Here is a 24,718-nt window from a genome sequence, read left to right on the forward strand (position 1 = left end):
TCTGCTTTAATATATTTATTGAGACATTTTAAAATCAGAAAAAAGCTTTTACAGCACAAACATGAAGCTAAAAGTTCACTCAGGACAAAATTCTCAGGAAAATATCAGAACAACAAAAACAACAACTGAATATTTCGGTATTAATTCAGATTTTATCAACAGCTGCTGCAATCATTCAAAGCAAATATTCTTCAGAACAAAAATAAAAACTCAAAGCTACATAATAAAAAGAGTGAAATTATTTTTAGAGGATAAAAATAAACTTCAGGCTGCGTTATTTTTAATTTTACAGTCAAATCTCAAAGCTGCAACATTTCAGAGTAAAGTTCATAAATACAGAAGAAATATACTGTGACATCATTATTTTATAACTAATTAATTAAAACTTTATTGATTTTAAATGAATTTATTCCAGCTCTTTTTTTTATTTGATCTGTTTAATTCCCTTTTCTGCTGTGATCAAATTAAAATGAGCTCTGGTGAAATGATTTTATCGTGAGAAGTAGCAGGAAGTAGAATCTTTGTCTTTTCTTACAGTTTATATTTTATCTGTATTTATTATTTTAACATCAAAGTCGCTCCAGATTTTTATCAAACTAAAGAAACAAAGAAAGACAAGTTTAAAGATAAGATAAAAAAAACTAAAAGCTGTTGAGTCTGTTTACTTCACGTCTCCGTATGTGAACAACAACGTGTGTGTGTGTGTGTGTGTGTGTGTGTGCCGCAGATTAAAGTATCAAAAGTATCAATATACAATATTAAGCTTACTTTTTATTTATGTTTTTATACTCTCATCAGTTTTATACACTTACTGTTTGTTATTTACCAATAAACTCTGTTGTTTACCAATAAACTCTGTTGTTTATCAATAAACTTTGTTGTTTACCCATAAACTCTTTTGTTTGCCAATAAACTCTTATGTTTACCAACAAACTCTGGTGTTTACCAATAAACTCTGTTGTTTGCCAATAAACTTTGTTGTTTATCAATAAACTTTGTTGTTTGCCAATAAACTGTTGTTTACCAATAAACTTTGTTGTTTGCCAATAAACTCTGTTGTTTACCAATAAACTCTGTTGTTTGCCAATAAACTTTGTTGTTTATCAGTAAACTTTGTTGTTTGCCAATAAACTCTGTTGTTTATCAATAAACTTTGTTGTTTGCCAATAAACTTTGTTGTTTATCAGTAAACTTTGTTGTTTATCAGTAAACTTTGTTGTTTGCCAATAAACTCTGTTGTTTATCAATAAACTTTGTTGTTTATCAGTAAACTTTGTTGTTTGTCAATAAACTCTTTTGTTTACCAATAAACTCTGTTGTTTGCCTATAAACTCTGTTGTTTATCAATAAACTTTGTTGTTTATCAGTAAACTTTGTTGTTTGCCAATAAACTCTGTTGTTTATCAATAAACTTTGTTGTTTATCAGTAAACTTTGTTGTTTGTCAATAAACTCTTTTGTTTACCAATAAACTCTGTTGTTTGCCTATAAACTCTGTTGTTTATCAATAAACTTTGTTGTTTGCCAATAAACTCTGTTGTTTATCAATAAACTGTTGTTTACCCACAAACTCTGTTATTTATCAATAAACTCTGTTGTTTATCAATAAACTTTGTTGTTTGTCAATAAACTGTTGTTTACCAATAAACTCTGTTGTTTGCCTATAAACTCTGTTATTTATCAATAAACTCTGTTGTTTGTCAATGGACTCTGTTGGTAACGTAAAATGCTTTTAAGACATAGTGAACAGACCACAGCAAAAAGAATCCTTTGTTAGATGTTAAAACAGTTCGATTGATCACTTTAAAGATCCATAAAGGATCATTTAAAGAATCATCTCTAACAACCCCTTAACATTTATTATTATTTCCACTTATCTTATTAGTCCAGTCCTCATCTAAAATTAATAAAATGCCTTACAGCTGAAAACAGGACACAATTTAACTTTAATAACATTTTAAGGGATTTTTTAATTCAATATTTAATACTTTACTGTAGGTTAAATGGGAATTTACTTTTTAAGGTATTCTGTATAGGTTAAGGGGGTTTTCCTTCAGTGGTTAATACTTTACTGCAGGTTAAATGGGAATTTACTTTTTCAGCTATTATGCCAATGTTAAGGGATTTTTATTCAGTATTTAATACTTATCTGCAGGGCCCTATTTCATAAAGCAGGATCAGTGAAAACTCTGAGTTTGTTCAGCCTGAAATGAAACTCTGAGTTTTCCGTTTCACAAAGCCAGCTCAGTGTAACCCTGAGTCAGTTACTATGGCAACATACTCTGTGAAGCTAACCTGCTGAGTCACAGGTTTGCTTCATGTCAGCCTGAGGCTGAGCGTGTAGCAGGAAGTAGAAACATGGCGTGTCCTTTAGTGAATGAAGTGGTGGAGGGAGAGGAGGAGGGTAAGGAGAAGGTGATTAGAGCCTGTTTGGATGTCTCCCTGGAGGAGTGTCTATATGAAAGATACTGTTTGACCTCACACTCTGTCATTTATCTAACAATCTGTTCCACCCACATATATCACATATTACACATCCTGGATTTACATTATCATCACAGCACATTTTATGCATTGTCCTTTGATTCTTTTCTTTATAACATCAGAGACACTGAACACATCAGAGAGACAGCGGTTTGTCGGCCCGTAAGAAAAGTGTCTCTGGCTCTGAAAAGACTTTGGACCCTTGTTGTGGTTTTCCCTGGACATAAATCACAGTCCATTATTAAAGTAATTACCACGGAGCATCGGTGGCTCAGTGGATGGAGCGGACGCCCCGTGATCAGACGCAGCGGCTGTGGGTTCAAACCCAGCCTGCTGTCCTGTGCTACATGTCGTTCCCTCTCTCCCCATAACGTTATGCTGTCCGGACATTAAAGCCAACAAAAGCCCAAAAAATAATGTTTAAAAAAAGAACTGCAGGTTTGTCAGTGTTGATGAGAAATGAATCTACGTGGATACATGATGCAGTGATTCATGAATACTTTTCATATATTCAGAGACTCCGCGGTGTAACTGGCTCACTGATGGGACTCAACATCCCATAATAGCTCCATGTGAGAATAAAGGAGATTACATGAAGTCATTTCACAGCAGTTAAATGAACCTCAGCCTAATATTGACAGAGTGAAGTCAGTGGAAACAAAACTTTTACCAGTCTGTTTGATAGCTGTGTGTTTGATGTTGAGTTTGTGCCCAGTGTGTCTGGGCTCCATCACATGACAGCTGAATAACTTATATTCAAATATATGAACACTGTTAAGATGGAAACATGTTTCTGTATGTTAGACACATGACCTCATCACATGACATCACTTCACATTACCTATTAACTCTGCAGTCTGTTCCCATCACACCTCACGCTGTTCAGCTGCAGCCATTCGCACTCATTAAAATCTCCCACTCAGTTCAAGCGGCTTTCTGCTTTCAGCCACTGGATATCATGTTATCTGCACTCTACTGATGATGTCTGTTGGTGCTCGTCGTTCTCAGGCTGAACATACTCACAGCTGATGGAGCTGATGCGGATCAGCTGTTCTGTTTCTCAGTTCAGGATCAGTCAACTCAGAGATCAGGCTTAGAGTTTGTTGAGCCTGCTTTCTGAAATAGGGCCCTGGTTAACTGTGAATGGATTTTTAAGGTATTCTGCTAAGGTTAAGGGGTTTTCATTCAGTATTTAATAATTCACTGCAGGTTAAGTCTGAATTTATGGATAAATGAATTGTTAAGTGTTTTAATGGCACTCCACAGAGGTAAAGGTTTTTTTTTTTAGAGAAGTACACATCCCTTGAAAGGACATTCCTTTTTTTTTAAAGGTGAAAATTAAGGGACTTTTTTTGGGAGTAAATCGGATGGAAAAGTAAACCAATTAAAGAGAGTTCATAAACTAATCCAAAATAATACCTTAAAATGTTACCCTCCTTATGTCTTCCCTTAAAAACACCTTAAAAACATCCTTATATGAGGATGAAGCTGAAGCTATTTGTTTGTTTGCTTGTTTTTGGATCTTGTCTGGGTACATACAAACTGTTTATCGTCATGGTGATGGTGAGACAATGGTGAGGCTGACAGGAAGTGATGCGTTAGCGAGGAGGAAGCTGCTGCATCTGCAGAGAGTCATAGGTGTCTCTGGTGACGGAGCTCAGACCCTGGAACATGGAGAACATTATTAATGATGAAGATGACGAAGGTAATGACGATGAAGGTGATGATGATGACGATGATGATGATGAGAGACTGAACTCACTTGGTACACCTGCTCGTTCTTCCTCTGACGCTGAAACACAAACATCAACAATAATCAAAAATCAATATCAGATCAATGATTCACAAACAACTTCTATATAACCTGGCTCTGTATGACCTGGTTCTATATAACCTGGTTCTACATGACCTGGTTCTATATAACCTGGCTCTGTATGACCTGGCTCTGTATGACCTGGTTCTATATAACCTGGTTCTATATAACCTGGCTCTATATAACCTGGCTCTGTATGACCTGGTTCTATATAACCTGGTTCTACATGACCTGGTTCTATATAACCTGGCTCTGTATGACCTGGCTCTGTATGACCTGGTTCTATATAACCTGGTTCTATATAACCTGGCTCTATATAACCTGGCTCTGTATGACCTGGTTCTATATAACCTGGTTCTACATGACCTGGTTCTATATAACCTGGCTCTGTATGACCTGGTTCTATATAACCTGGTTCTACATGACCTGGTTCTATATAACCTGGCTCTGTATGACCTGGTTCTATATAACTTGGTTCTACATGACCTGGTTCTATATAACCTGGCTCTGTATGACCTGGTTCTATATAACCTGGTTCTACATGACCTGGTTCTATATGACCTGGTTCTATATAACCTGGCTCTATATAACCTGGCTCTGTATGACCTGGTTCTATATAACCTGGTTCTACATGACCTGGTTCTATATAACCTGGCTCTGTATGACCTGGTTCTATATAACTTGGTTCTACATGACCTGGTTCTATATAACCTGGCTCTGTATGACCTGGTTCTACATGACCTGGTTCTACATGACCTGGCTCTGCATGACCTGGTTCTATATGACCTGGTTCTATATAACCTGGCTCTGTATGACCTGGCTCTGTATGAACTGGTTCTATATAACCTGGTTCTATATGACCTGGTTCTATATGATCTGGTTCTATATGACCTGGTTCTATATAACCTGGCTCTGTATGACCTGGCTCTGTATGACCTGGTTCTACATGACCTGGTTCTATATGACCTGGTTCTATATAACCTGGCTCTGTATGACCTGGTTCTACATGACCTGGTTCTACATGACCTGGCTCTGTATGACCTGGTTCTGTATGACTTGGTTCTATATGACCTGGTTCTGTATGACCTGGTTCTACATGACCTGGTTCTGTATGACCTGGCTCTGTATGACCTGGTTCTGTATGACTTGGTTCTACATGACCTGGTTCTACATGACCTGGTTCTGAATGACCTGGTTCTGTATGACCTGGTTCTACATGACCTGGTTCTGTATGACCTGGTTCTACATGACCTGGTTCTACACAACCTGGTTCTACATGACCTGGTTCTGTATGACCTGGCTCTGTATGACCTGGCTCTGTATGACCTGGTTCTACATGACCTGGCTCTGTATGACCTGGTTCTGTATGAACTGGTTCTACATGACCTGGTACTATATGACCTGGTTCTACATGACCTGGCTCTGTATGACCTGGTTCTATATGACCTGGTTCTGCATGACCTGGTTCTGTATGACATGGTTCTGTATGACTTGGTTCTATATGACCTGGTTCTGTGTGACCTGGTTCTTTATGACTGGGTTCTGTATGACTTGGTTCTGTGTGACCTGGTTCTACATGACCTGGTTCTGTATGACCTGGTTCTATATGACCAGGTTCTGTATGACCTGGTTCTGTATGACTTGGTTCTATATGACTTGGTTCTACATGACCAGGTTCTGTATGACCTGGTTCTGTATGACTTGGTTCTATATGACCTGGTTCTGTGTGACCTGGTTCTACATGACCTGGTTCTGTATGACCTGGTTCTGTATGACTTGGTTCTATATGACCTTGTTCTGTGTGACCTGGTTCTGCATGACCTGGTTCTGTATGACCTTGTTCTGTGTGACCTGGTTCTGTATGATCTGGTTCTGCATGACCTGGTTCTGTATGACCTGGTTCTGCATGACCTGGTTCTATATAACCTTGTTCTGTGTGATCTGGTTCTGTGTGACCTGGTTCTGAATGACCTGGTTCTGTATGACTTGGTTCTGTATGACTTGGTTCTATATGACCTGGTTCTGCATGACCTGGTTCTGCATGACCTGGCTCTGTATGACCTGGTTCTGTATGACCTGGTTCTGCATGACCTGGTTCTATATGACCTGGCTCTGTATGACCTGGTTCTACATGACCTGGTTCTACATGACCTGGTTCTGTATGACTTGGTTCTGCATGACCTGGTTCTATATGACCTTGTTCTGTGTGACCTGGTTCTACATGACCTGGTTCTGTATGACTTGGTTCTGCATGACCTGGTTCTATATGACCTTGTTCTGTGTGACCTGGTTCTACATGACCTGGTTCTACATGACCTGGTTCTGTATGACTTGGTTCTGCATGACCTGGTTCTATATGACCTGGCTCTGTATGACCTGGTTCTACATGACCTGGTTCTATATGACCTGGCTCTGTATGACCTGGTTCTGTATGACTTGGTTCTGCATGACCTGGTTCTATATGACCTGGCTCTGTATGACCTGGTTCTACATGACCTGGTTCTACATGACCTGGTTCTGTATGACTTGGTTCTGCATGACCTGGTTCTATATGACCTGGTTCTGTATGACCTGGTTCTGCACGTGATCAGACTGACCTCTCGTTTGTTGGCAGGAAGTTCTTTGTATTCTCCGTCGAAGGTTTTGTTGAGACGCTGAGCGTTAAGAGAACAAACATCAGTTTATAATTCGTCCACAGTTCACTTTAGTTTTTATGTTTTAACCAGCTGAATAATAATAAACTCACAGAGTACGGGTCCTCCTCCGTTGGCCTGCGGTTCTACAACACATCAGAAAACATTAGGTTCCAGCATGTTCTCATGAAACACAGGCTCCATGTTTCAGGGTTCTCAGTTTCAATTTTACCATAAAGTTACATATCTAAAGTAAAGTTGCGTACTTAACGTAAAGTTATGTACTTAATGTACAGTTATAACATAAAGTTACATATCTAAAGTAAAGCTATGTACTTGACATAAAGTTATGTACTTAACGTACAGTTTTAACATAAAGTTACATATCTAAAGTAAAGTTGCGTACTTAACGTAAAGTTATGTACTTAATGTACAGTTTTAACATAAAGTTACATATCTAAAGTAAAGCTATGTACTTGACATAAAGTTATGTACTTAACGTACAGTTTTAACATAAAGTTACATATCTAAAGTAAAGTTGCGTACTTAACGTAAAGTTATGTACTTAATGTACAGTTTTAACATAAAGTTACATATCTAAAGTAAAATTGCATACTTAATGTGACGTTTGGTTGGTTAGGTTTAAGAAGATTAACACGCTGATGTCTTAGATTAAAATAAGCCAAAGTTCACGTACTTTCACTCGAAACACAAACTTCGCTCATGTCAACCTGCGTCATTATACGATCTTTGTCTCGTCACAGTTCTTCACTCATGTCACCACGTTAGTCATGTGATTGCAGTCCTAACAGGTGTAACATGTGGGTTATGTTTATTAATTTTCCGTAGGTATACGTAGAAACATGAGAACAGTCTGATGGAGAAAGTGTTTATACTGTAAGGTTCTTGTTTGTTTTTGAAGAAGTGAATAAATTAAAACATCAAATTAAGGGTTCTTTAATAAGTTTCAGGTTCTTCAGGGGACATTTAAAGGTACCTGCAGGGGTCTGTCAGGGTTCTATGTTCAGGTTCTTTAATGGTTCCTGACCATGACTCAGAGGTTGTTGTGGTTCTTTTGTTGGACCATGTGGTTCTCTGTCAGAGTTCTTTGATCATTTCATGGATCTTAGATGTCATGTTAGGGTTCCTCGGAGAACCATGGACAGACCCTGAGGTCATAAAGGCTTCACTGTTGGAACTTCGTCGACACTGTAAGTGTTCCTCGTAGAACCAGAGGAGAACCTTTGTTGCAGACACACAGCAGATACAGAACCATAGATGTATAACTGCAGGTATAAACTCACTCTGGCTCTCTCTGGATCTCTCATCAGCGGGTGGTAACCTTCAGAGTCCTGATTCTGCAGATCCTGAACGCATCATCATCACAACATTACACAATGTAAACTTTTACTGTGAAAAACCAAGAGGAAGTCACAACAGGAAGTGTGAACTCACGCTGTAGATGCTCTCCTCGGTCAGCTTCGTTTTGCTCCTGAAGAACTGGAAACAGTTTAACAAAATAAAAGAGTGTCAGAGTGAGAAGTAGGAAAAGAGGAAATGATGTCAGCAGGAAGTCCTTTCAAAATAAAATACCTTCTCCTTGATGAACATGCCGGTGATGATAAGTCCGTACAGACCCAGGAAACCGTCCAGGATGTAGCACAGCTGAGGGTCGGCTAGCGTTGTCGCCTCTGTGGAGTAAGGACAGGCTTTTATTTTGAAAAGGGGTGGGGGATCTTTTTATTTTTTTAAATATTCAGTTTATGAAAAAACTAAACTTAAGATGCATCAGAAAATTTCAACGTCAAAGTCAGATACGACTCCCTAGATGCATTTCACTGCCGAACATACAATCACAGAGCTGCTTCATGTTCCATATTTAATAATGTGATGTTGAGTGTCAGCTGAGGCTCATGGGCAATATAGTTTGTGGAGTCTGAATCATGAACTCATAACTAATAAAACAGATGACCTTCACTTTAATTCTTTTTATATAATTGTAATGATATTAAACAGTAGAAACTCTTCATAGACGCAGTGTGACTCAGACATGAACATGTGGAAAATAACATGTGGGCAGGACTGACAGAGTTAAAACTCATTTCTCTTCAGTGGTTTCCGATGTTCAACATGAAATATAAAAATATATCATCTGATGATTACTGACGTATGATATGATGATGAGTTAGCGCCACACATGACGAACAATGTCATCATGTTATGTACTTAAAGCTACGTACTAATCGTAAAGTTGGGTACCTAACGAAAGTTACGTCCATCCCTCCATCCATTTTCATCCGCTTATCCGGGGAGGAAGACGTCCAGTTCCTGTGTTTAGTTTTTTTTTTATTATTAATGAAGCGTCCTTAACAAACTCCACATTATCACAACATCAGCTTCACTGAGCTGTCATCGCCATGGCAACACTGATGAAGACCTTTGTGAAAAACCTCCTTTAAAAAGTCTGAAAACAGAGACGAGTTTTAATAAGGAAATATATTAATGTATTACTATATAAATATGTTACTCAGTGATCTAATTGAAACAGCTGAGTCCAGCTGAGATCAACACTCTCTTTTCAGTGGAGACCTGACTGAGACGGCAGCGTATGAAAAGTGCTGACGTATTGCAGTAAGCATGTTGTGTCATTTCTGGTGTTTCTGTGACAGCGTCTCTGTGCTGCTCTAGCAAACCCCACCAGCTTGCTTTCTGTTTTTTCCTCACTTCATTTGCTTAACATCTAATTCAAGTCTTAACCTACACTAGCTCTGTTTAAGCACTTATAGTTCTCCTCCTTCTTACAACTTTCTTGCTAATCTCTTAGCTGTTGTTTGCATGTTATTAGCCTTGTCAGCTACATTAGCTTAACACCCACTGAGGATAAAACTCTGGTTATTGGCAGCTCTATTCTGAGGAACGTGAAGTTAGCAACACCAGCGGCCATAGTCAAATGTATCCCTGGGGCCAGAGCGGGCGACATTGAATCTAATTTAAAACTGCTGGCTAAAGCTAAACGTAGATTTAGTAAGATCGTTATTCATGTCAGCGGCAATGACACCCAATCGGAGGTCACTAAAATTAATATTGCCTCGGTGTGTGAATATGCAAAAACGATGTCGGACTCTGTAGTTTTCTCTGGACCCCTCCCAAATCTGACCAGTGATGACATGTTTAGCCGCATGTCATCATTTAATCGCTGGCTGTCCAGGTGGTGTCCAGCAAACGATGTGGGTTTCGTTAATAATTGGCAAACTTTCTGGGGAAAACCTGGTCTTATTAGGAGAGAGCATTCATCCCACTTTGGATGGAGCTGCTCTCATTTCTAGGAACCTGGCAAACTTTATTAGTAATTTAAATCCCTGACAACCCAGAGTTGAGACCAGGACTCAGAGTCGCAGTCCTATACGCCTCTCTGAGCTTCTAGTTCAGTTACCCAGCCATAGTTTTCATAGTTTTATACAAACGGTGTCTGTCCCCCGACCACCTAAATTATTTAAATCTAAAATTAAACAAAGAGGAGCTGTGCATAACAACCTCATAAAAATTAAAACCTCTTCTGTGACAGAAAGACAAAACAGGAGAATTAAATGCGGGCTGTTACATATCAGGTCTCTATCGTCTAAAGCAGTGTTAGTAAACGAATTAATATCAGATAATCATATTGATTTACTCAGTCTCACTGAAACCTGGCTGTGTCCAGATGAATATGTCAGTCTAAATGAGTCCACTCCTCCCAGTCATAATAATACCCACATTCCTCGAGGCAGCGGCCGAGGAGGGGGAGTTGCAGCCATTTTTAACTCTAGCCTGTTAATCAGCCCTAAACCTAAACTAGATTATAATTCATTTGAAAGCCTCGTTCTTAGTCTTTTACATCCGACCTGGAAAACCTCGCAGCCACTTTTATTTGTTATAGTGTACCGTGCTCCTGGCCCGTATTCTGAATTTGTATCTGAATTCTCAGAGTTTTTATCCAGTTTAGTTCTTAAATCAGATAAAGTTATTATTGTAGGCGATTTTAACATTCATGTCGACGTTGATAATGACTCCCTGGCTACCGCGTTTACCTCATTATTAGACTCCATTGGCTTCAGTCAGGGTGTACATGAACCCACTCACTGTTTTAACCATACCCTCGATCTAGTTCTGACGTATGGAATTGAAATTGATAACCTAAAAGTCTTTCCACAGAATCCTCGCTATCGGATCATTATCTGATTACTTTTGATTTCTTTTACTCGATTACACGCCACTCAGCAACAGTTACTATACTAGATGTTTATCAGATAGTGCTGTCGCAAAATTTAAGGAAAAGATTACTCCGTCATTAAATTCAATACCAAGTCCCTCAGTAACAGAGGTTTCCTGTACCGACTTCGATCATCTTGTTGATAGCGCCGTAGGCTCGCTGCGAACAACACTTGACTCTGTAGCTCCTCTTAAAAAGAAGTTAACAAAGCAAAGAAAGTTCACTCCTTGGTATAACTCTCAAACCCGTAAGTTAAAACAAATATCGCGAAAATTTGAAAGGAATTGGCGATTAACCAAACTGGAAGAATCTCGTTTAATCTGGACAGACAGTCTCAAAACTTATAAGAGGGGCCTCCGCAATGCCAGAGCAAACTATTACTCAGCATTAATAGAAGACAATAAGAACAACCCCAGGTTTCTTTTCAGCACTGTAGCCAGGCTGACTGAGAGTCACAGCTCTATTGAGCCTTGTATTCCTTTAGCCCTTAGCAGTAATGATTTTATGAGCTTTTTTAATGACAAAATTCATGACCTCCTGTCCCCAGATAGTACTGTGGTGTGATTGAACTGTTGAGCATACCGCTGCTGTGAACTGATAAGTTGCAGCTGCGGCTGATTGTGTGGGCTGGACTCTAAGACTGAAAAGCAGAGCACCATTGATTGTCTGTGTGTCTGGGGAGCGACCTGTTGCATGTGCGGCTGCGTTCATCCTGGGAGGGAGGGTGTCGTTTGCGGCTGGTAGGGCCGCCGGCGACGAAGACAGCTGAGTAGGTTTAACCGTTCCTGAGTTAGGAGGGGAGGCCTGCGCCTCCTTTAGATAGTTAGGGCCGGGTTGATAGGAGCGTTAGCCGCCAGCCGCTCTCCAGCTAAGCTGCCGCCTCCAGCACGCCGCTGTTGGCGTTACCTGCTGCTCCTGCTTCAGTGGGCATCTCTTCCTCTTCCGTTGTGCCGTCCGACGAAGCCGTGGTTCCCCCGGGGAGTTGGACGGTGCCACAAGCTTAGACCCCGGGGGGTCTCGACGGTCACGCAAGTTATGTCGGCTCTTTTTATTAATTGTTAGGAATTATTATTGTATTTTTTTATGTTGTGGTAGGCCTATTTATACATATTGTTTGTGTGAGGGTACAGGGGAGAGAACGGGAGGGATCTAGACAGGCGGGGGCACTTTAGTTGGTTGCACCTGCGTCAGAGGGTAACTCACTGTGTGTTGTGTTGGTTGCAGTGCATTCCCAGTTTGTAGTGATTGCTCTCAGTGATGTGTGTCTCGCATCTCTTATTTGTGTGCGGAAGTTGAAGTGTGTTATACATCTTGTGGGATGGTGTGCATTACCTTTCTTTAATAGTGATGTGCACCCTTTTTCTTGGGATGTAGTCTAGCTCCAGTTTTCCCTGCCAGTATAATGGTCCAGGCCCTCTGTGTCTGCTTCAGGCCCCCACACTTTTAACTCAAAGCTCTTTGATTGTGTTATCGAAATAAAGATTGTTATTGTATCTGGTACCTCCTGGTTGAGTGTTGTTCTTGGGCATCTGACAAGTTTCTCCATAAATACCTACATTTATTACAGTACCTATCTAACCTCAGACACAGCTGTAAGACCTAATATATATTTAGATTGCTTCTCCCCAATTTCTCTTCAAGAATTGACTGCAGTGATTTCTTCATCTAAATCATCAACGTGTCTCTTAGACCCCATCCCAACTAGGCTACTTAAGGAGGTCTTTCCTTTAGTTAACACTCATATATTAGATATGATCAATATATCCTTATTAACAGGCTATGTACCACAGTCTTTTAAGGTAGCTGTAATTAAACCTCTACTAAAAAAGCCCACCCTGGATCCAGAGGTGTTAGCCAACTATAGACCAATATCTAATCTTCCCTTTATGTCAAAGATCCTTGAGAAAGTAGTCGCAGACCAGCTGTGTGATTTTCTCCATGATAATAATTTATTTGAGGAATTTCAGTCAGGATTTAGAGTGCATCATAGCACTGAGACAGCTCTAGTTAAAATTACAAATGACCTTCTGATTGCTTCAGACAAAGGACTTGTCTCTGTACTTGTTTTATTAGATCTTAGTGCGGCGTTTGACACAATTGACCATCAAATTCTACTGCAGAGACTGGATCACTTAATTGGCCTAAAAGGTTCTGCACTAAGCTGGTTTAAATCTTATTTATCTGATCGTTTTCAATTTGTTCACGTTCATAATGAATCATCCTTACGTACTAAAGTTTGTTTTGGAGTTCCGCAAGGTTCTGTGCTCGGACCAGTCCTATTAACTCTATATATGCTTCCTTTAGGTAACATCATTAGAAATCACTCTATAAATTTCCATTGTTATGCGGATGATACTCAGTTGTATTTATCGATGAAGCCAGAAGAAAGTAATCAATTAACTAAACTCCATAACTGCCTTAAAGACATAAAAACTTGGATGAGCACCAATTTCCTGATGTTAAATTCAGACAAAACTGAAGTTATTGTTCTTGGCCCCAAACAACTCAGAGACTCTTTATCTGATGACATAGTTTCTCTAGATGGCATTGCTCTGGCCTCTAGCACTACCGTAAGAAACCTCGGAGTAACATTTGATCAAGATTTGTCTTTTAATTGTCATTTAAAACAAACCTCACAGACTGCATTTTTTCATCTGCGTAATATTGTGAAAATTAGGCCTATCCTGACCCGAAAAGATGCAGAAAAATTGGTCCACGCTTTTGTTACCTCTAGGCTGGATTACTGTAACTCTCTATTATCAGGTAGCTCTAGTAAGTCCTTAAAAACTCTCCAGCTAATTCAGAATGCAGCAGCACGTGTACTAACAGGAACTAAGAAACGCGATCATATCTCTCCTGTTTTAGCTTCTCTGCACTGGCTCCCTGTAAAATCCAGAATTGAATTTAAAATCCTACTGTTAACTTATAAAGCTCTAAATGGTCAAGCTCCGTCATATCTTAGAGAGCTCATAGTGCCTTATTATCCCACCAGAACACTGCGCTCTGAGAACGCAGGGTTACTCGTGGTCCCTAAAGTCTCCAAAAGTAGATCAGGAGCCAGAGCCTTCAGCTATCAGGCTCCTGTGGAATCATCTTCCTGTTACGGTCCGGGAGGCAGACACCGTCTCCACATTTAAGACTAGACTTAAGACTTTCCTCTTTGATAAAGCTTATAGTTAGGGCTGGCTCAGGCTTGCCCTGTACCAGCCCCTAGTTAGGCTGACTTAGGCCTAGTCTGCCGGAGGACCCCCCTATAATACACCGGGCACCTTCTCTCTCTCTCTCTCTCTCTCTCTCTCTCTCTCGTATTCTATTACTGCATCTAGCTAACCCGGCCATTCTGGATGTCACTAACTCGGCTTCTTCTCCGGAGCCTTTGTGCTCCACTGTCTCTCAGATTAACTCATATCACAGCGGTGCCTGGACAGCGTGACGTGTGTGGTTGTGCTGCTGCCGTGGTCCTGCCAGATGCCTCCTGCTGCTGCTGCCATCATTAGTCATTAGTCATACTTCTACTGTTATTATACACATATGACTATTGTCACACATGTATACTGCCAGATATTAATACATACTTTCAACATATTGTACCACAGTAGCCAGAACTATAACTATAATATTATTACTTTCATTAATGTTGTTGTCATCTCTCTCTCTCTCTCTCTCTCTCTCTCTCTCTCTCTCTGTCTCATTGTGTCATGTGGATTACTGTTAATTTATCATGCTGATCTGTTCTGTACGACATCTATTGCACGTCTGTCCGTCCTGGAAGAGGGATCCCTCCTCAGTTGCTCTTCCTGAGGTTTCTACCATTTTTTCCCCGTTAAAGGGTTTTTTGGGGAGTTTTTCCTGATCAGCTGTGAGGGTCATAAGGACAGAGGGATGTTGTATGCTGTAAAGCCCTGTGAGGCAAATTGTGATTTGTGATATTGGGCTTGATTGATTGATTGATTGATTGATTGATTGAACTTATGGCTCTGAAACGAGGCTGTTAAATCTGCTGTTCTGTCTCTGGATTAATACACACACACTCAGCAGTATCATCGATGGTTTTACTGCACAGTTTCCTCAACACTGTCAACATACAACAGTTATTTATTCTGACAGGAAGCTAAAGAAGCCCCTGCTGATCTAATTTGGTTGTTTATATATGTGTTATAATGATGTGGTGAACAAAGTGGAGGTGTTGAGAGCAGATGAAGTGTTTCTGTTTCCACTGATGCTGAATAAAAATGTTTTTTTATTTGTATCTGTGTAAAATCACAGCTTATTTAAATAATTATAACAATGATGTGTTGAATGAAGGTGAGGTGTTCAGTTTGTTTCGACTGGCGCTGAATAAAAATGATCATTGAACTGAGTCACAGTAAAAATACAACAACTCTGCGTCAGTGTTTCAACGTTAACGGAAATGTGAACGTTAAAAAATCTTCATGACTCAACAAGAGTCTGTTTCCATTCACTGAGTTTCCTACAGACCGTCACCATGGTCATATAGACAGAAAAATCAGGGTTCGTCACAGTAAACCAGTCACTTTACAGGAATTTACCCTTTAATTTACCCTTTGAGTTACCCTTTAAGTTATTAATTTACCCTTTAATGTCCTCGAACGCACTGTCACTACCTCACTGAGCCTGAAACCCAAAGTTCATTGCAGTAAACCAGTCAATTTACAGGAATTAACCCTTTAATTTACCATTTGATTAACACCTTTAATTTCCCCTTACATTTACCCTTTAATTAAGCCTTTAAAGTCAGTTTACAGATCAATAATCATTGGGGATTATTAAACTTTAACTGCTGTGTCACTGTCAGCTGATTATGTTTGGACAGACGGAGACATCTGAAGACGTCGCTCTGGACGGTGTAAACTCTGATGGACATGTAAACAACATAAATCAAAATAAAAGTTTCTGATGATTAGCTTTGTCTCAGATGTTTGGAACAACTGAGGATTAGTTAAAAAAAAATGTTAAAGAAATAAAAATCGTACATTTCAAGAATAAAGTTGTAATTCCACAAAGTTGAAATTTTCCAGGATTAAATTCGTAATTTTAGGGAAATAAAGTCACAGATTGAGAGCAGAAAGTCGGTAACATGGTATGAAATGTGACAGTGTGTAGAAACAGAGTTGGAGTGACAGTAATTCAGATAGTGATTTAAGGGTAATCCAGCTCTTTATAAGGAGCTGACCTCTGGTTTGTTTTGTCCTCGTCCTGGTGATGGGCTCATCTGGGTGATGTCAGTATATGTTGGCTGTTTTTTCCTACAGCTGCAGAGTGACGCCAACACACCGTCTAAAATACTCAGTAAAGTACATTTGTATTTGAGTAGATCATCTGACTGAGGTGTGTGTGAAGGCGTGTGATGTTCACTGTCGATCAGAGTTTCTCTGAGTAAACTCAAACATCACAGCTGATAATAAACTGAGTAATGAACATTTACTGTAAACAGACTTTTTAATTTTTGATCAGAAATGTGTCATCAGAGGTTTTTTCCCACTTCAAACAGGTCGAGAGGAAACTCAGTGTTCATGACTAGCTCTGAACAACGCCTCACATACTTCCTGTATGAAACTAACAAAATAAAAACATGTCTGTGTCTCTAATAATCAGCAGCTGCTGCTGCACGTCTTTAATGCCACAGTATTTATTCTACTTTATTTTATATGTGCACCTGCAGCTGGTGGTTTAAAAAATAGTAAAGTCCAGGACCTGACGGGTTCATTAATGACTTCTATAAACACTTTAAAGACGTACTCCCCTCCCATGTCCCAGCACGCTCTGCACTAACACACACCACCGCCATTTTGAAGAGAACCAACTATAGTAGAAGAAGAACATAAGATATCTCTGTACGCTGATGATGTGTCACTCTATTTAACTGAACCCACAGGAACTAAACCGTCTCTTCTCATCCAGTGTGGAGATGACTCAGACTGTAAAGTTATTTTCTAATGTAGGTTGAGAATGGTGTCCGACGGGGAAAGACAGGGATAAGGTGTACTGACGCTGAGTGACAGACCTGTCAGTCTACGTGTCATTCTCTTCTGATAATTCAGATTCAAACTATTGTAGTTTTATTTCTCATATCAATGGTAACCATGGCAACAGGAACAATCCCTTTTTGTTCTGGTCACATGTTTAACACACAGTTGCTGAAGACAAAAATTTAGCTTGGACTAGTCTGGAGGAATACGCCTTAACTTGTGGAAAATGGGCGTAGCCAATTCCATTCTCTTTCAAACATAGCTCATTTGGAACAGCCAATTGCGGAAAGGGGGCGGGAGTTGTGAGTATCCACATGAACTGGGTGCTACATGTAAATAGAACCGAAGGAAAACACTTTTCACGGGAGCTGTGGAATAAATAAAAAGCTTTATCATGACCGAAAAAAGTTTAATAAACGGTCGACTCCAAAAATTTAATTTTGTTAGAATGTAACGTTTTACCATCATGAATGTTATTTGTCTTGTGGTGTATTTGACTCCATACACAACCCTACCATAACGTTGAGTCATTCATTCCTCAGTCAATGCGAGTTTACAGAAAAAAGAGCCACAGAGCCGATGATGCATCTGCCTCATCATGACAGAAAGCTGTTACTGTTTGTGTCAGACAAAAGTAAGAATACAACGTGTAATACAACATGCAGCAAAACAACAAATCCCTGATCGCCATCTCCGGCCAGGAGATTGGTTAACTTTGGCCAAGTTTGGTACATAATAATCTTGCCATAGCCCGTTGGCAGACACACAAGCACATTCTGTCCCTTCACTAAACTTGGTAAACATAGCTTCTGAAGTGGTTTGAATGCATAAGGCCTCATTTACACTGCAAGCGATGCGTTCGTGTAGCGGCCACGAAAGGGTACACAAGCGTAGCGGCAGCACACATGTATTCACACCAAAACCAAAAGACGCGTCGTACAGCAGCCGCTGCTGTCCCGTCAAAATACAAACCACACCTGAACAGTTGGTGGCGATAGTTCACCGTGTTTGCAAATCTCTGATAAACCCCAAAGAAGAAGAAATAAGTTCAGACCCAAAGGGTGGACAGGTTCGCGCACCAGTGATTATTCCAACGCTTGGAGAAGTAATATTTAGAACTACAAATGGGTAGTAGTAGTAGTAGTAGTCTGTGTCTGCTTTGTATTACTACTAAACACAAGTTTGCGTGTGTTGTGACCTCTCTCGGCCACTGTAGATGTCGATGTTTTGTTGAATACCGTGACCATTCGCTCGTAACTCGCGCAAAAAATCGGCATCTCTTCTATTTTCGAGTTTGCTCGCGAAAGCAGCACAACTCCAGCAGCGTGTAGAACAGATGCGGTGTGAATGCTCTAACCTCTTAAAATGCTTTCTACATTCGTGCCCTCAGGAAGAAGGTGGATAAAAATATGTCCTCAAAACTCATGAAACAAAAGTCACAGTATACTATGCTTTTTAACGTGTTTTTTAACGTGCTTTTTAATGTTTTTAACGTATTTTTTTACATGCTTGTTAATGTGTTATTTTTAGATGTTTTTTTACATGGTTTTTAATTTGTTTTTTAATGTGTTTTTTTTTTACTTTTAACTTGTTTTTTTAACATGTTTTTTTAAATGCTTTTTAATGTATTATTTTAACGTGTTTTTTTACATGCTTTTTAACTTGTTTTTTAACGTGATTTTTTTACTTTTTAACTTGTTTTTAATGTGCTTTTACATGCTTTTTTAATGTGTTTTTACATGCTTTTTTAATGTGTTATTTTAACGTTTTTTTTTTACTTTTTAACATGTTTTTTACATGCTTTTTTAATGTGTTATTTTAACATGTTTTTTTTACATGCTTTTCAGTTTGTTGTTTTAACGTGTTTTTTTACATGCCTCTTAATGTGTTATTTTAACTTGTTTTTTTTACATCCTTTTTAACTTGTTTTTTAATGTGTTTTTTACATGCTTTTTAATGTGTTATTTTAACATGTTTTTTTACATGCTTTGTAATGTGTTATTTTAACGTGTTTTTTTACATGCTTTTTAACGTGTTTTTTTACATCCTTTTTAATGTGTTATTTTAACGTGATTTTTTACATCCTTTTTAATGTGTTATTTTCACGTGTTTTTTTACATCCTTTTTAATGTGTTATTTTAACGTGTTTTTTACATGCTTTTTTAATGTGTCATTTAACATGTTTTTTTACATGCTCTTTAATGTGTTATTTTAACATGTTTTCTTTTACATGCTCTTTAATGTGTTATTTTAACGTTTTTTTTTACATGCTTTTTAATGTGTTATTTTCACGTGGTTTTATTTACATACTTTTTAATGTGTTATTTTCATGTGTTTTTCATACACACAATGTCTTAATATAGAGAACAGCCTGATGCCAGATACCTCTGAAGGTATTTATCACGCTTTGTAAATGTTTCTCCATAAAATACTCAGATGGGATCATGGACCTGAGTCACCATAAAAACCTATATTTGACCTGCCAAAGTAAATCTCATCAGTGACTAGAAAAGTCTGTCATAAGAGTTTTATATATTAGCCACACACTTTAAAAATGGTCTGAACACGAACATAATTATTGACATCAGATCCTACAGATCATTTTAACGAATAAGAGACAGAAGGTCATTTTCCCAACATCTGAACTCTTCAGATATTTACCACAACAACAGAAGGAAACACTGAAAAACTAGGTTCAAAATATTCAACAGGTTCCTCACAGAAATACAAACTGAGGATAGAAAAGTAATCAGTAAAGTTCATCCCTCTCAGATACTCTGAACAAACTACAGCTGACGGATAAATGAACTCTTATCCCCTGACACCTGTAATGAGGAACATGTGACGACTGGTTCTGGAATAATATCTGACAAGAGGTTAAATGTGAAGTTATACGATATTTACAGACCCCACTGTAACAGCTCATTGGGCTCCTCCCAGTTCAGTCAGGTGCTGGAGAAAATGTGTCCCACAGCAGACCCAAAGGTTAGTCTCCTCAGAGTGATCTCTGAAGGGACTGAGGGGGGATCCTCTCTGGGGCCACTCTTTGTTCATTACAGTTCTGCTTTTAACACCTTGTCCCCAGCAGGCTGGTCACAAAGATGCGAGGCCTGGGTCTCAGCAACCAACTCTGCCTGTGGATTAAGGGCTTCCTCACCGACTGCTCACAATCAGTGACACTGGGCACTCACAACTCTTCGACCCTGACCCTCAGCACTGGCGCACCACAAGGCTGCGTACTGAGTCCCCTCCTCTACTCTACTCCCTCTACATGTATGACTGCGCACCAGCTCACCCCACAAACTCAATAATCAAGTTCACAGACGACACAACAGTGGTGAGGCTCATCTCAAACGGCAGTGAGGCCGCCTACAGAGATGAGGTGCAGAGACTGACTGTGTGATGTGCAGACAACAACCTGTCTCTCAACATCAAGAAGACAAAGAAGCTAATTACAGACTTCAGATGACATCAGGATGAGCTCCTGCCACTGACAGTAGGGGGAGAGGAGGTGGAGAGGGTGCCCAACTTTGAATTCCTGAGCCTTCACGTCAGCAAGGACCTCAAGTGGTCTGTCAACTCTGCTGCTCTGGTCAAGAAGGCCCAACTGAGACTTTACCCACCTCTCTGTCAAACATGTATTTAAGGGTCATTTTAAGGGTAAATCATCATCGTGAACAGCTGATGGAGGTTTAAGAAAAGTGTCAGTTTGTGTCAGTGGTTTCAGAGTCAAACACCTGAAGTCAAATCCAGGACACCACCTCAGACTCCTCCTCCTCCTCGTCCTCCTCCTCTCTGGTTATATCACTGGGCTTCACGTCTCATCACCGTTCAGTCGTTATCGCAGACGCATCGGGTCGACAGATACACTCACAGTCTAACAGACTGAACATGATGAATCTTTAACAAGGTGTGAACCAGTTCTGAGTTCAGCAGCAGGTTTCGTCTCCATGACAACGACCAAAACCACCATCTCTTTTTGTTTCAGTCAGACCGCAGCCCGGGTCACATGATCACATGATCACATCTTTAAAGACAAACCACACAGCTGCTTCCTGAACCGACGATGTCTCGCTGCTCGTGGTCGAGTCATCACAGCTTCGTCAGACTCAAGTATCACTTCACTTCCATTATTATTTACTTATTTATTTAGTTATTTACTTATTAATTTATGTATTCACTTATTTATTTACTTATTTATTTAGTTACTTACTTATTAATTTATGTATTCACTTATTTATTTACTTATTTATTTATTTTTACAACTAATTTTATCACTGTATATTTCCTTGTCTGAGCGCGCTTCTTCAGAGCACCTGAATGTCTTGGTATGTGAATCGGAGCCCACTCAGGGCGGCTGTGGTCCATCCTCTGTCCCTCCATTTATAGAAGTTGAAGTGAAACAGTTGTTATGAGATAATACTCAGCTTCACCTTCAGTAAAGTACGGTGTCCCACAGGGGTCCGTTCCTGTTATAAACCCAGCTAAGATTCCTCTGTTCACAGACGACACTGCAATTACCTACCAAGCTCTGTGACTGACGCGATGCAAATGACACAAAATACTTACTGTATACTGTAACGTTGTAAAAACACAGCTGTAACGTTTCTCTGTAACATTACAGAACGTTACAGAGAAGCGTTACGGCGGTGTTTTTACCACATTACAGAACGTTACAGAGAAGCGTTACGGCGGTGTTTTTACCACATCACAGAACGTTACAGAGAAATGTTACAGCAGTGTTTTTACAGCGTTATAGAACGTTACAGAGAAACGTTACAGCTATGTTTATACAACACTACAGAACGTTACAGAGAAGCATTACAGCAGTGTTTTTAAAACGTTACAGAACATTACAGAGAAACTTTGCAGCAATGTTTTTACAGCGTTACAGAACATTACAGAGAAACGTTACAGTTATGTTTATACAACGCTACAGAACGTTGTAAAAACACCGCTGTAACATTTCTCTGTAATGTTCTGTAGCGTTGTATAAACATGGCTGTAACGTTTCTCTGTAACGTTCTGTAATGCTGTAAAAACACCGCCGTATCGTTTCTCTATATCGTTCTGATACGTTGTAAAAACACTGTTGTAAAGTTTCTCTGTAAAGTTCCGTTACTTTTTAAAAACACTGTTGTAACGTTTCTCTGTAAGGTTCAGGTACGTTGTATAAACATCGATGAAACGTTTCTCTGTAACGTTCTGTTACATGGTAAAAACACTGCTGTAACGTTTCTCTAACGTTCTGTAGCGTTGTATAAACATCGCTGAAACGTTTATCTGTAACATTTAATCTTGTCACCGATCTTTGGTCTGAACTGGACTTTACAGAGTTCAAACTTACCCTTATAAAGACCCTTATCTCTCAGGTTAAAGGTGTTTCGAGATGTTTCTCAGTCACTTAACGGCCTTTAATCTCATTATTTATTTCACGGGATAAATCCCTGCAAATCCCTTAAAAATCCCCTCATTCTAATATTTCACTGAACATTTTCTCTGAACAAAATGTTTCTGTAAATGATTGTTATTATTACTGTTGTTGTTGTTAATTTCTGTGTAAATAAAAAACACTTCAACGTCTGTAGCTGTTGACGTTTCTCATCTGACATGTTGTTTTAATGTTTATCAGGTTTTAAAGGTAAACAAACATTGACAGGAGTTTAAAAGTCAAAACTGAATATGTGACACACACATGTATAAAATATGAGATGAACACTGAGCTGTTGCACATGTGTCTGAGAAACACGGCTGGAACATGTGACAGGATTTATCTTCACATCTGTTATAAATACAGGTGGGTCATCACGTCCTTCATGAGATCACAGAGGGGGCGGAGCCTGTGTTCATTTCATACTGAACAGCACAGAGCGCGCAGAGGATCCACAGGCGCACTCAGGACGTCTGACACACTGAAACATATCAACACTCACACACTGCTCTGATACCTGGATTTATTGATCACAGCATGACGACTGTGTCATATTTCAAACTGTGGAAGTCGATGTCTGAAATGATTTGTTGGTGTTATGTTTAGGTGATCTGAAGAGTTGCTGCCCCATTCTGACATTTCTTCTTTTAACTCATGATCTATGTCAACAGGTTTATTTACAACTGATGTAAAACCGTCCCCAGTCTGTTTAAATAAACCAGTAATGAACCCAGTTTATTTCCAGCGCAGGAACCTCCACACAATCAATAACACAACCTGCCCTCCTCCTCGTCTATATATCTGACAACAATAAAAACTGATTAATATCTGTGCTCAGCTCGTTCCACAAATCACTTCACTTTAAACGCTGCTGCAGAAACAGAGAGCGTTGATGTCATTTGCCCATAAAACTCATTTTAATTTCCTGGACACCATACACACGTATCATTTATGGTCCCAACGCTGACCCCTGTGGGACCCCACAGTTATGTCTCACAAACAGCTGCCTGTGTCTCACGCAGTTTTGTCAGTGCTATGTCCTGGCTCATGGTTTCATGGTGTCACATGCTTTAGTTAAATCTATAAACCCTGCAACTACAGAATAAACCCAGTAGTTTCCTCTGTTGGTTCCATTAATAAATTGTGTTTGCTGACTGAGTGCAGATCACAGCAGCTGAACGTCGGGTAACGAAGGCGGGCTGCGGCGTTTCCTCTGACACAGTTTGAGTCTGAAACTTCTGAAACACTCAGTCTGTGGTTTGTCAACATGTTCTGTCAGTAAAAATGTGTCTGAAGATTTAAAGTCAGATGGAGGTTTAACGACAGCAGCAGCAGTGGGTTGGAGCTGAGACGCCAGCCGTCATCCTCCATCCTCCATCCTCCAACATGGCCGACACCAACCTGCTACCTCTGCTGTCGTTGTTGTTTCGATCGTTTGAGACCTCAGAGCAGTTTCCACCCTTTAATCAAAGTTCACACAGCTTATTAAATATATATTAACTTAAATTTAAGACTAATATTTGTGATGTTTTCGGAGCAGGTAAAGTTCCTGTGATGTTCAGAGACGTGTCAGGACGAAGTCACGCCGTCTCAGCAGCAGCTGCATTTATCTTAAACATCTCGCCATAAAGTTATTTAAAACATAATGAGTCGTATTTAAATTTAATTTCTCTTCCTGTTTGTGATAAACTTAATTTCAAAGGTTTCAGAACTAAAGTTGGAGGTGAAGCAGTGAGACAGGAAGTGGAGACATCTTTGAATCTTTAACACAAGGTTATACACCATTTGAGTCGTCCTACCTGCCGGAGGTACAGCGGCGGCAAGTAGCAGCAGGAGAACACACGTCCATGTCTGGAGCTCCATTTTCAGTTGACTGAACCACACGCTCGTCTTCTTCTTCTTCTGGTGTTGTCTGTAAGTGGAACAGGAAGTGGTGAGGAGCTGCTGTATGGCAGGTGACACGCTCTGTCGTCTCCCACACATCACATCTCAACTCTGTGTTTTCTTACACGTTTATATCTGTCGTCTGACCTCAGGGTGAGATATGACAGACCAGAGGACAAAGACAAAGTGTCCTCTAAGACAGATTTATGATTTTAACCTGTTAAATAAACTGATT

General features: G+C 39.6%; 1 protein-coding gene across 1 annotated transcript; it reads right to left on the reverse strand.

Annotated features, from left to right (window-relative positions):
* cd247 (CD247 molecule) lies at window positions 1–24,647 on the reverse strand. The gene is made up of 8 exons (XM_049570610.1): window positions 24,399–24,647; window positions 8,523–8,620; window positions 8,385–8,429; window positions 8,234–8,296; window positions 7,043–7,075; window positions 6,894–6,950; window positions 4,246–4,275; window positions 1–4,147 (listed from the first exon to the last, which is right to left on the reverse strand). The coding sequence occupies exons 1-8, from the start codon at window positions 24,580–24,582 to the stop codon at window positions 4,082–4,084; spliced, it is 576 nt and encodes a 191-aa protein (XP_049426567.1). The 5' UTR covers window positions 24,583–24,647; the 3' UTR covers window positions 1–4,081.
* Window positions 24,648–24,718: the final 71 nt, after the last annotated feature.

The sequence above is a fragment of the Epinephelus fuscoguttatus genome, linkage group LG24 (assembly GCF_011397635.1).
Source record: "Epinephelus fuscoguttatus linkage group LG24, E.fuscoguttatus.final_Chr_v1".
Taxonomy (NCBI): Eukaryota; Metazoa; Chordata; class Actinopteri; order Perciformes; family Serranidae; genus Epinephelus; species Epinephelus fuscoguttatus.

Excerpts from the sequence above, each read along its gene's own strand:
- cd247 (XM_049570610.1), bottom strand. The coding sequence starts at position 24,582 with ATGTGTGGGAGACGACAGAGCGTGTCACCTGCCATACAGCAGCTCCTC. Across the intron at positions 8,297-8,384 it reads CCGAGGAGAGCATCTACAGC|GATCTGCAGAATCAGGACTC; the intron begins GTGAGTTCACAC and ends TGATGCGTTCAG. Across the intron at positions 4,276-6,893 it reads TTCCTGCCAACAAACGAGAG|CGTCAGAGGAAGAACGAGCA; the intron begins GTCAGTCTGATC and ends TTTGTGTTTCAG.